This window comes from Heterodontus francisci, chromosome 20 (genome assembly GCF_036365525.1).
Source record: "Heterodontus francisci isolate sHetFra1 chromosome 20, sHetFra1.hap1, whole genome shotgun sequence".
Taxonomy (NCBI): domain Eukaryota; kingdom Metazoa; phylum Chordata; class Chondrichthyes; order Heterodontiformes; family Heterodontidae; genus Heterodontus; species Heterodontus francisci.
This window is the reverse complement of record NC_090390.1, coordinates 63,424,104-63,437,409: the sequence shown is the minus strand read 5'-3', so window position 1 is coordinate 63,437,409 and position 13,306 is coordinate 63,424,104. Positions and strand designations below refer to the sequence as shown.

The 13,306-nt window shown below is 41.0% G+C and overlaps 1 protein-coding gene across 2 annotated transcripts in view; it reads left to right on the top strand.

Annotated features, from left to right (window-relative positions):
- The window catches only part of dclre1a (DNA cross-link repair 1A (PSO2 homolog, S. cerevisiae)), a 55,072-nt gene that overhangs the window by 23,288 nt on the left and 18,478 nt on the right, over nucleotides 1–13,306 (top strand). For both annotated transcript variants that reach the window (XM_068052946.1, XM_068052947.1), the window contains exons 3-7: nucleotides 691–824; nucleotides 3,712–3,830; nucleotides 9,211–9,354; nucleotides 11,079–11,224; nucleotides 12,402–12,556. In XM_068052946.1, the coding sequence (XP_067909047.1) occupies nucleotides 691–824; nucleotides 3,712–3,830; nucleotides 9,211–9,354; nucleotides 11,079–11,224; nucleotides 12,402–12,556 (698 nt within the window). The remainder of the gene's footprint in view (nucleotides 1–690; nucleotides 825–3,711; nucleotides 3,831–9,210; nucleotides 9,355–11,078; nucleotides 11,225–12,401; nucleotides 12,557–13,306) is intronic.

Genomic DNA, 13,306 nt, shown 5'->3' with positions numbered 1-13,306 from the left:
TGTGTGAAAAAGGCACCTAGCTGGCTATACCACAGGTATAAAATGGAAACCTTGTGCTGTGGGTGAATGCAAGTGTTCTTGAAGCAACGGCAAGTTGTATTTATATAATGCATTTAGCATAGTAAAAAGTCCCAAGGTGCATAAAAGTTTGACACTGATCCACAGAAGGAGATAGCAGGACAAATGGCCAAATACCTGGTCAAAAATATAGGTCTTAATGAGTAGCTTAAAGGAGGAAAGAGGTTTAGAGAAGGAACTCTAGAACAGAGGGCCAAGGCAGCTGAAAGCACGGCCATCAGTGGTGGAGTGATTTTAAAATCTGAATTAAGAGTGCAGAGATCTTTAAAGACTTTTAGAGCTGGAGGAGCGAGGCAACGGAAGGATTTGTAAATACCGTTGAGAATTTTAATGTTGAGGTGTTAGACTGGGAGTCAGTGTAAGTCAGCAAGCATAGGGATGATGGTGAATGGGACTTGGTGCAATTTACGATACGAGTTTTGGATGAGCATAAGCAGGTGCCCTATACCTTCCCCCTTCCTTTTCCACTTCTTCCCTACCCCACCAGTAAAAACTTTGCCTATGTGTGGGAGTTCCCTTCATGTTAATGGCAAATCACCTTGAATAAACATCGATATTTGTATTATACAACAGCAAACAATCTGCCTTCACAACTGATCTTTGTGCTTTCAGGAACTAATTTCACAGTGGATGCCTTTCAATATGGTGTTATTGAGGGTTGTGCTGCCTACTTCCTTACTCACTTTCATTCAGATCATTATGGAGGCCTTACCAAGAATTTCAAATGTCCTATTTACTGCAACACAGTAAGTCTGTATGAGTGTGTTTAAGAAAATTAATGAAATGGAACTAATAGAATTGTAGATGTAGAACTTGAGCGATAACTTCTTAGAGATGTTCCTTATTTTGAAATACAAATTTTATTTCCACCTTGGGTCTGGCCTTGAACATTCTAACAATGTTCAATGCGTTAGCGACCAGCCACGTGGCTAATGGGAATCCAGATATGGATAATTGCATTTTGGCTTAGTAAATAAAAATGACTAATAGACACCATAGTTGGGCATATAGTCTCAATACTCGTATTCCCATTGCATATTAATGGGTAGGTTAATCTTTTTGTGCATTTATTGGTAAAATGGTAAAACGAAGAGCAGAGTGCACCACTTTTTTTGATCTTTGAATTTTTTTGTATTTATTCCAGGGACGTGGGCATCGCTGGCTAGGCTAGCATTTATTGCCCATCCCTAATTGCCCTTGAGAAGGTGGTGGTGAGCTGCCTTCTTGAACCGCTGCAGTCATGTGGGGTAGGTACACCCACAGTGCTGTTAGGGAGGGAGTTCCAGGATTGGTGATATAGTTCCAAGTCAAGATGGTGTGTGCTTTGGAGGGGAACTTGCAGGTGGTGGTGTTCCTATGCATCTGCTGCCCTTGTGCTTCTAGGTGGTAGATGGCGCTGGCTTGGAAGGTGCTGGCTAAGGAACCTTGGTGAGTTGCTGCGGTGCATCTTGTAGAGCTGGAAGTGAATGGCATCCCATTCACAAACAATAAAGCGGGTTGCTTTGTCCTGGATGGTGTTGAGCTTTTTGTGTGCTGTTGGAGCTGCACCCATCCAGGCAAGTGGAGAGTATTCCATCAGACTCCTGACTTGTGCCTGGTAGATGGTGGACAGGCTTTGGGGAGTCAGGAAGTGAGTTACTCGCTGCAGGATTCCTAGCCTCTGGCCTGTTCTTGTAGCCACAGTTTTTATTTGGCTACTCCAGTTCAGTTTCTGGTCAATGGTAACCCTGAGGATGTTGCTAGGATGTTTAGATCCCTGGTTACTGAATGCTGGTAGATGTTCAATAAATAAATTACACAAGTATATTTACCTGTATTGTGAGCATGTACAAATGGCTTTCCACGAAAGTTCGTGCATGTGTTAAAGCAATGTCACTGTAGCTAGTCAGCAATTTCTATTTGATGATGCTGCATTGTAGTAAAACAAAAGCAAAATATCGTGGATGATGGAAATCTGAAATAAAAACAGAAATGCCAGAAATATTCACCAGATCAGGCAGCATCTGTGGAGAGAGAAACAGAGTTAACGTTTCAGGTTGAAGAGCTTTCCTAATTGAGCTAAATATCTCTTTCTTTTTAAACTATCTAGTGCTACTAATTACAAATGCTCTGAATTATCCCAAAAAATCTGGTGGAATTTTAGGACTAGTTTGCATTTATTTTGAGAAATCCAAGTTGGAGTTGTTTATAACAGGTTAAATTTCTGTAGTATCACTACTTCAGATTTACAATTGAACGGCTAATGTTTTTCATTTAAAAATATTCTCCTGTAATGAGTTGCTACTAACAGCACTATTTCCAGAAATCTATTTGGGCTAGCATGGACTGCTGCACAGTATTGGCTGTTCTTCATAATGGTTTGGACTTGGGAACAAGTAACTCAATATCAAAATTTGTAAATGATACCAAACTCGGGGGCGGGTGGTGGTGGGGGGTGGGGGTTGCGGTTTATAGCAAATATTGAGGAGGAATGCAGCATAAGATTTACAAGGATAGTAGCAGAACTGAGATTAAAGCTATTGCAAAAGATTGAATAGGTGACCTGATAGAGGCCTTTTAAAATTCTGAATGGGTTGGACAAACAGATGTGGCAAGTAAGATTCTCGCACAAGTAGAAACAAACACTAGGGGCCATAAATACAAGGTAGTTACTAATAAATCCAATACGGAAATAAGGAGAAATTCTTTCCTAAGTGATTAGAATGTGAAACTCACTGTCACAGGAAGTGGTTGAGGCAAAGAGCTTGGATGCTGTCAAAAGGAAACTAGACGAGTACATGAGAGAAGTGGAAATAGAAGGATATGCTGACAGGCTGAGATGAAGTAGATGAAAGCGAGAAGACTTGGGTTGACTATAAACAGCACAGACTAGTTGGGCCAAAGGGCCTATTTCTGTTCTGTATATTCTAGTAATTCTGTGATAGTGCTTTAGTGCTATTAACTGAGACTCATTCTGAGTCCACATTCTTAGATTCTGATCTTGTTGCTATATAGGAATAAGAACTGATTTGGTATATTCCAAAAAACTGTTAAAAATGCACTCACATTTCTTTATGGAATTTTGGTATAACATTCAAAAATGACCAACTTTAAAGTGATGTGTTATTACAAGCATATTAGTTAAAGCTGAAGGCATCCTTGAAGGCCCATCCTGGTCCACAAGGAGTGCTGTAAAAGGTACTTGCTTTCTTGAGCCAGTAGTTCTCATCTCCCTTTTACTGCCGGTCTTCCCAAGCCCACTGTGGCAGCTGCTAACTTTAGATGAGGCCCCCAATTGATTTGTTGGAGCCTGAAGTATATCGTGAAGTGTTTGGCTGGACACTAGCAGGCCATGAAACCCACTGCCATTGGCTGTGTAAAGGAAGGGTTGGGAATGCGTTCCCTGTTTTAAAAAAATTTTAGATCTGACCCCTCCCGCCCCCCTCTGTATATGGTTGGGGGAGGAGGGCAATATTGAGGCCTTTGTGTTTGGTCAACTAATTAAGTGTACTCAGTGTCGTTCAGACATTTCATTGAATAATTCTAAAAGCTGCAAAAGATGCTGCCAGTCTGCACCATGCACACAGGATTATAATAGGCAATTTAATTAATCATTAAAAATTAACTCTTTTTTTTTTTCCCTTTAAATTTCAGATAACGGGCAATTTGGTGATATCTAAGCTTAAAGTGCAGGCTCAGTATATCACAAGACTACCCATGAACTCTGAATGTGTTGTGGATGGAGTTAAGGTGGTGCTTTTGGATGCAAACCAGTAAGTGTTTTACCATATGTTCTATTAAAATGTACGGATATTACCATCACCCCAATCTCTCTAGTGTCCTCTCAAACTCCCAACTTAGCAGATCGCAGGGCTAGATGACACTGTGACAATACCGCATTGACCTGCTCCTCATATTCTTTGCCTCTTTTTTTTTTGCTCCCAAGTCCCACACTTTTTTTTATTCCCACCATTCTTGCAGTGCAATTCCCACTTCAGGACTTTTAATTCCAAAAACACACTCCTGTCTGGTCTCCCATCCTTTTGCCCTCTGCAAACTCAAAAATTGTTCAAAATGTAAAAGTCTATGTCCTATTTAGCCTTCACTGCTATCCTTCTTGTCCCCCAGCACATTAGGTTTAAATTGATCATCTTCAAATCCCTCCATGGTCTTATTCCACCATATCTCTGCAGACTGGTCTAGTCTTAAACTCTGTCCCAACCCACAACTTCAATCCTCCAATTCCAACCTTGAGTGTTAGTTATTGTCTCCTTTTGCTTGACTTTAGTGAAAGGCTTCAGCCACCTCTCTGGCACTTATTCCCTAAATTTCTCATTCTGTTACTTGTGTCTCCTTTAAAAAGCTTTTATTAAACCCAATCTTTTCAACCTGGCTTTAAATAAAGAAATTGACTTCCAAGTCAGACCCAGAATGATTTCTGTCTCTGATGATCAGCTCTAATCATTTGGTCTTTTACAACTAAACTAACAAAAATTGGCTTTATACAGGGTAAATATACCGAGTGTTTGTTCCAATTCTGTATCTATGTCTTGTCACACAAACATAGGAAGTCTATAATTGTTCCACAATCAAAGTTTTGTTTGTAAGAAATACCCACAATGTGCATCTGAAGAGAATTAACAACAGTTATCAATATTTCATTTCCAGTAAGACCTTGTAATAATTTACAATTGCAAAAATGTTGCAACTTGTATTGTTACTGTGATTCAAAGGTGGACATTTACTGTAGATTAGGCTGTGTACAGCAACAACTTGTATTTGTATAGTGCCTTTAACATAATAAAATGTCCAAGGTGATTCACAGGAGCATTATAAAAGAAAATATGACACCGAGCCATATAGGGAAATATTAGGTAAGATGACTAAAAGTTTGTCAAAGGTAGGTTTTAAGGAATTTCTCAAATGAGGAAAGCCAGCTAAAGAGGTGGAGAGGTGTAGGGAGGGTATTCCAGAGCTTAGGGTCCAGGCAGCTGAAAACATAGCCATAAATGGTAGTGTGATTAAAATTGGGGATACTCGAGGTCAGAATGAGATGAGCACAGACATTTCAGAGGATTGTGGGGGTGGAGGAGATCATGGAGAAAGGGCAGGGTGAGGCCATGGAGGGATTTGAAAACAAGGTTGCGAATTTCAAAATCTTGACCGGATGCCAATTTAGGTCAGCAGGCACAGTGGGTGATAGGTGAAAGAGACTTGGTGTGAGTTAGGACACGGGCACCAGAGTTTTTGATGACCTCAAGTTTACAGGGTAGAATGTGGGAGACCAGCCAGGTTTGCGTTGGAATATTCAAGTCTAGAGGTAGCAAAGGCATGAATGAGACTTTCAGCAGCAGATGAGCCCAGACAGGAGCAAAGTCAGGCAAGCTGCTTCTATGTAATATAAAGTGCCTAAACCCCTGTCTTATTTTCCTATTTATTCTGCTGTATCAATGTTCAAATGATACATTTTTGCATATATTGGCCTGTTCTTTTTCTGCTACAGACTAGTTTGCATAACAGCTGCATTGAAGGTGTTTTGACTCCATCAGTGTCTCTCCTAAGAAGGCCAGGAAAACATTTAGTCTTAGTTAGTTAGATTTGTTCCCTGAGATAAAAGGATAGTTTTGCAATCACTATGCTGCTCATTGCACATTTTGTTTTGTTTTACAGTCAAAAATGGCATTCAGCAAATTTGTAATACTGACTTAGAGTCCATAATTTATAAACATAATCTTAATTTATAGTATTTGGATACACTGTTAAATAACTAATGCAGATCATGGAGGATTATTTCAATCCTATGTCAGTTGCTCAATGTTCTCTTATCTCCTTCAGTCTGTCCTTACTGCTGAAGTTTGTTTTTCTGGCATGATATATTTTCCACCCAAGATCTAAATTTTTAAGGCCTACATCAGCCTTGACTCTGTGCTTGCACTCTTGCCTTTGTCAGTGTTGTGGGTTTGAGCACCTAATCAAGACTGACACTTCAATAGAGAACTGCATTTTTAGAGGTGTTTTTCAGATGTGACATGAAAACATGGCCTCATCTGTCTTTTTTTTTATTCATTTGATGGGATCTGGGCACGCTGGCTTGGCCAGCATTTATTGCCCATCCCTAAGAGGGCATGTAAGAGTCAACCACATTGCTGTGGGTCCAGAGTCGCATGTAGGCCAGGCCAGGTAAGGACAGCAGATTTCCTTTCCTAAAGGACATTAGTGAACCAGATGGGTTTTTACAACAATCGACAATGGCTTCATGGCCATCATTAGACTAGCTTTTAATTCCAGATTTATTAATTGAATTCAAATTCCACCTTCTGCTGTGGTAGGATTCGAGCCCATGCCCCCAGAGCAATACCCTGGGTCTCTGGTCCAGTGACAATACCACTACGCCAACGCCTCCCCTTCAGGTGGGTGTTTAAAAAAAAAAAAAAAGCCCATAGCGTTATTCTCAGAAGGGCAGAGGACTTCCTCAGTTGTTATGGCCATTATTTGTCCTTCAACCAACATCATCACAAGCTAGTTAAACTGCTTTTACGTTCCAGTGCTGTTTATGGAACTTTACTATGCAGAAATTAGCTGCCGCATTTCCCTACAAAACTACAATGAGTCCGTTTGAAAAGTGCTTCATTGGCTGTGAAGCATCTGGGCCACCTTGAGGACATATACAAGTACAAATTCTCAATTTTCTTCCCCTTTTTCTCCCCTTTCAGATACACCTGACCCGAACCTCAATTATCATCTATTGGGAGGAACCCATTGTAGGACAGTTTAATTTAGGACTTCCCTCTGTCGCCCCATAAGATCCACAAGACTTCCCCATGCTTCCATGAGATTTGGCCTAAAGTTCACTTTTTTTCCCCCCTCTCACCAGAGCTTCTTGTTGCAATCTAGTATGGGAAAACTTCTACAGTCTCCTAGCAATTGTTGATGAATCATTTCAAAGCCGCTATTTAGTGTGTTTTTTTTTTAATTCAACAAATCACTTCAGCATTGATATTTCTCCATAATCTTACTTTTCTGAGAGTTGTGTTATGGTGAATTCAAAACTCGCTTCAGTCAGTGGGCTGGACTTTATGCATCCCGCTGTGGTGGCGGGGGTGGAGGGCCAGTCGCTAAGCGATTTTTTTTTTTTTTTTTTCTGAGGGCAGGATAGGCTGCCGACAGCCTTTGCACCCAGAGGCCAATTGAGGTCCTTAAGTAGCCTCTTACGGGCCTTCCTGTCACTGCTTGGATCTAACCAGCGGCGGGGGGTGCCTCCACCACATGGGGAGGGCGCCTTGTAAAACAAGGTGCACCCCCTGCAGGCTTTGAGGGGGGGGGGGGGGGTTCTCCCCCCACCCACCCTCGTTGGGGCCTTCCGGAGTAGCCCCGGCGACCCTGACTCACTTATCTGAGGTCCGATGTTCTAGTGTTGGGCCTGAATCCAAGGCCTCTGCAGTACTGGCTGTGGCCACCACTCCCAGAGGCGCTGCCAATACTGCTGAGTTGCCAGCCCTCTGGCCAGTAGCTCTTGGAGGTGGGATCCCCATCTTTAAAGGGATGGAGATCCCAGTGCTGGTAACTTCGCCTGCATAACAACGGAGGGTCATGCTGGGGGTACACGAAAAGGCCGAGGCGAGGTTCCCCCCCACCTTTTCAGCTCGGTGCCTGGAGCCCCACCGCCTCCACAAGATTCCACCCAGTGTGTGCACTGGGTTTTACTTTTTTTGGATTTCTTAAAACTCCCAGGTTTACCTCAGCACTGTCTCTCTCATCTCCACTGTTGCTAAATTATCAGACTGCTTATCCAACATCCAGTACTGGATGAGCAAAGATTTCCTCCAATTAAGTATTGGGAAGTTTGAAGCCATTGTCTTTAGTCCCCGCTTCAAACTCCATTCCCTATCTACCAACTCAATTCTACTCCCTGGCAACTGTCTTAGTCGAAACCAGACTGTTGGCAGCCTTGATGTCATATATGACCCTGAGATCAGCTTCCGACCAAATATCTGTGCCGTCACTAAGATCACCTATTTCTACTTCCTTAACTACGCCCAACCCTGAGCTCATCTGATGCTCCCAGTTGTGCCTTTGTTACTTCACTTGGTGGCGGAGCCTCCATTAAAATATTAAAATGCAGGTAGACTTACTTGTAGACGGCAGCCGTCGCATGCCGATTCCGTCCACAACTTGCATGCCTTCTGAACTCCTGGTTTTGGGGGGGTGGGGGAAGAATAAAATTATCAGGGCGAGGAATGGGGGAGCAGGGAAAACTTATTCCTACTGGTTGTGGGGATGTTGGGAAGGGGTTGAGGGTCAAAGATACTGAAATTTGGGGGGGAAAGTTTGGAATTTCAAAAAGTATATCTTTTTTTGGGATAGGTCAATTTATGTGTTGAGAACTCAGTGAGGGGGTGGGAGAGGGGATTCAATGTTAAATTAAACGTTTATTAATCTTTTTTATCACACCAGCACCTTTAAATATTTAAATATATCCTGAAGGGCTTGCAGCCCTTTTAAAAATGGTGCCTGCATGGTGGCGCGGATGCCATTGCCGGGGATGCGGCAGCTGCCCCTCTACGTCATTGGGGGCAGCTGCTCCATTTAAATGAGCCCCCCCCCACATAACGCGGGGGCTGTGCAACGGCACTTCCATGTCGGAAGGCCACTGAATTCGCAGCGCGCTGCTGCGGAGCGCACACGCTGATAAAATTCAGCCCTAGGAAACACTTCTATGCACAAAGGGTGGTAGACATTTGGAACTGTCTTCCACAAATGGCAATTGACGTTGGGTCAGTTGTTAATTTTGATCCTGAGATTGATAGATTTTTGTTAGCCAAAGGCTTTAATGGATATGGGGCAAAGCCAGGTATGTGGAGTTAGATCGCAGATCCGCCATGATTTCACTGTATGGCAGAACAGGCTCCAGGGGCTAACCAGCCTACTCCTGTCCCTATTTTCCTATGTATTCCCCTTACTACTACCGTTGTCACTGTTCATGGTGTTAGAGATTTTGGTGCTGGGAAGTTGCATTGAAGTAAGTTGGCAGTAAAGACTGCAAAAATGTTCACCTATATTAGTTTATTGTTCAAATATTTAATGAGCATAACTTTTGTACTATAAAACTAGTACCTTCTATTGTAACTTTAATCACCTGTAAATATTCCACAGCTGTCCAGGTGCTGTCATGCTGCTGTTCCAGCTTCCAAATGGTAAAACACTATTGCATACTGGTGATTTTCGAGCTAATAGCTCCATGGAGCGCTACGCTCATCTCGTGGGGCAAAAGGTTCATACTCTTTATCTGGATACCACGTAAGAGAAGTTTATTGCATGAATCAGAAAATAGTATATTTATGTGATAAAATGTTTTAGTTTAAACCAGTGTTATCCAATGCTTTAGCCACTAGCGCTTTGAATAGTAAATTAAAAATGAGTAATAGATACTGTCATTGGGCACGTGATCTCAGTTCTCAGTACTCATATTAGCATCGCATATTTTAATTTTTTGTGTTCGGTGAACAGAAAGCGGAATATGAATTTTTTTGATCATTGTCTGTGTTCTATTTCCTTGGTTACTGCTTATTGATTCTGTTAAACCGATATATGCAGGCGCCGGTGCCATTTTTAAAAGGCTTCAAGGCCCATCATCATTACAAATTAAAGTGTTAAAGGGAAAGTTCAATAAAATGTATTTAAAAACATTGCATTCATGTTTCCAGCCCCTCTCCCACCCCTACCACTAACAATACGCTCGTTCCTTGCCCTCTTTTTTTTCTACCCCCCCCCCCACAAAATACTTACCTTGTGTACCTGACCTCCTTTTCCCCTCCCCCCACCAAGTTTACACAGTATTTGTGAATGTAATTTGATATAGAACACTGCCACCGCCCTGCTCCCCCAACGCCTCTCCACACATCTGTCCTCAAAGTAGCAGTTGTGAGAATAGAGTGCAAGGGTGCCTTTAAATAGTGAATCATTTAATTATGAGTAGCAGAGATCCACAGATCATTTGTGGTCAAATTAGTATCTTTATTGCAACAGTAATTTAAATATAGGATTTCTAGTTATTCCTCCACCAAAGGCTTTAACAGAATCAAAACTTCTCACTCTGGAAAAAGCTGCATAAAGCTGTCCATGTGTAAAAATGGGCCTAGGAATATAAGTACAAATTTTGTCAAGGGTCTGGCCTTGTGACTTGTTAACAGCCTTGGAATATGAAAACCTAATTGGGAACTGTTTTCTCGAGTTGAAAAGGCAGGTTTACATCAAATAGGCTCAATATTATTCAAGGGATAAATACACTGCTTGAAATCTGCCTGTTAGAATTTCAGCATCTACCATCATAGGAAATAGTTTCCTGACTACCAATCTTGTTCCATGACAGTCCTTGATTAGGATTCAAATTTTGTAGCAACATTATAACTGCTCCTTTCTTGAGTCTAAGGTTGTGTGGTGACATGCCCATTGCAGTTAGACTCTGTAGAAACTCTGGAAGGTATAGATTGTTATCATCATCTTCGTCTATAGAATCAACACTGATGTATTTTGATTCACCTGACAGCTTTTCTAAAATTCTTTCATTCAAATCTGTGAATCTTCGTTTTTAGCATAAAAAATACCTTTTGAATAGTTGCATCAAATAATTGTCACTGCCATTTTGCCACAGTTAATTCCATAATCTTATCCCCATCCTTCACATGCACAATCTCTCCAGCCAGGTAACTGTTGTGCTGCCATTACCTTCTGCTCCCTTACCTTTTTGTTCTCCACCAACCCCCCCGACCCCCCCGCTGCTGCCGCCACCACCAACCATTGATAGTTGTATGCACATCACGCTCTCCAGTCCTCCATGATTCCCTCATGTCTGTGTTCAAGCAACGCCCCACCAAATAAACCTACCAACAGATGTGCCCCTTAAACCAAAAATTAAAATAGTCTGGACAAACAAAAACTGAGTATTATTATAGATATGACATTTTTATCAATCACTTTATTGGAATACTGCATCCTGTGTGCAATGCTGTTTGTTTTGGTAGATACTGCAGTCCAGAATACACCTTTCCTTCTCAGCAAGAAGCCATACAGTTTGCTGCAAATATTGCTTTTGAAACTGTCGCAATGAATCCTAGGACATTGATCGTCTGTGGTACTTATTCAATTGGAAAAGAGAAAGTTTTCTTGGGTAAGACTTCCTTATGGTGTAACGTGTTTTCAGTGTGTGTGTATATTTTTTTTAAAAATCCCACCTCTCTCCCCACCCTTCCAGTAGAATTGTTACATTAATTGTACTTTCTAATAATTAATGATGTATATAATTGCCAGCATCACATCCGATGGCCTGTCAGTTCTTGTGTGAAAAGGAATAGACAAAATGATGTGACCATGAGCTAAATGGGGTAGCTGAAGGGATAGCATGAAGGCAAGGCCTGGTGATAGCTCTGATCAGCTTTATTTGAACATTCTTTTGTTCTAAATTTTTTGTAAGTGTAAGAATATACTTCTCAGAATAAAAAGGGATTTCATTTTTACATATTAAATTTTTGACGATCCACTAACCAGGTAACAATCAAAGAATTACATTAACAGGGGAAGAAAGTGACCTAATATGAAAAGTGCAAATATGGAGGGAAGATTTAAAAAAACCCTGAATGCATGAAATAGATTTTTTAAAAATAAGTTCTTGATAGAGTGAAGAATTTAGAATGTACCACCAAAAGCTTGAAGACCAAAATTCTTAGTTTTTTGTCAAGTTAAAATTCTGCATAAAACTATCTGTAATAATGTGAAGCCAAGAATACACAAATTCACTTATGGTAAATTGTGCTGTTTGGTGTGCTGCTCATTAGGATCTCTGGTATACTTTTGCTACTGGGAAGAAGCTTGTCTGTTGTCTAATGACCAATCACAGGTCAACTTCCTTGTTGAGAGAAGGAGTTAAACATGCTTTCTGGGGCTAAGATGGCAACCAGATTACATGCCTGGCAGTAAATGATCACAATCAAGGCAATCTCTTTTTGGCACACTTGTTAATCTTGATACCTGAGCCATGATGGTCCAAAGTACTCCGGGGTTGTGTTGACATTTTAGGTCATCCTAGCTCATTAATAGAACCAGAAAGCGGAAATATGACTCTGACATTAGTGTGCTTTCCAAAAAGTTAAATTTCTCACGGAATCCTCTAAACTCTGTACCCGTACGTGAAAAATATATTGCGAAAATGGCAATGGATCATGTGTACCCCTTGTAATCAATTTATAGAAATGTAAGCTTGTAATATATTTGGAAGAAAAATGGGAAGGACAAATCAAAAAAAACTTTTCTAATTGTTTTCTCCAACTGTGCACTGCATTTTTTTCAAGCTCTAGCTGAAGTGCTTGGATGTAAAGTCTGTATTACTCGAAATAAACTAGATATTCTACAGTGTTTGGACTCTGAGCAGATAAACTCCATCATCACTATGGACTGGGAAAGCTCTCAACTTCATTTATTGCCTATGATGCAAATTACTTTTAAGGTAAGTTATCTTGAACTTTGTTTTCTCTAAGGGATTACAGACTTTGCAAATAAAATACCAGCTATAATCTGTATAAATTAGTTTTTGAATTTGCATAAAATGAATTGTGGACTTTAAAGTCAAAGCAGAAATTGTAGAAAAACACATTCTATACCTAATTGAAACTTAACTTTGAATGCTTCATTTGGCATACTTGACACCCTGCAATGCTATAGACTGACTCAATAATTTCTATGGAATCCATTTGTAGACAAACAAATGGAAATGTAACAGTGCAGATAAGTGATGCTGCACATATTTTTCTACTCCAACATCACAGGACTTGTGCCACTGTGCTGGTTTTATTCTGTTAAAGATTCTTTTTCTTAAACTTAAGCTGCAAATGATCTGATGTGAGAAAACCGTTTCTACAGAAGTAGTTTGGATTAGTCAATTTATCTGTTCTAATTTTTTTTTGCATTTTTTCAGTTCCCTGAGATAACAGGCAGAATTTTCAATTCCCATCAGAGATAGGACAGGAGGTGGGAAGGCCTGAAAATTGGTGTCTAAGAGTGGCGTGCTGGGTTGCCAATATGATCCCGCCTCCAGTCTATTTCCGTTTCTGGAGGAGCATCGGGGGTGGAGAGAGCCTACTGCCTGCAAGCACTGGGTAGTCTATTGGTCTACTTAGCAAGAGCCAGCTGGAATTTTCCAGTGGGCTTGTGGGCCCCCCACTGAGGCTGAAACTCTGCCCGGGGATGGAGGTGGTCA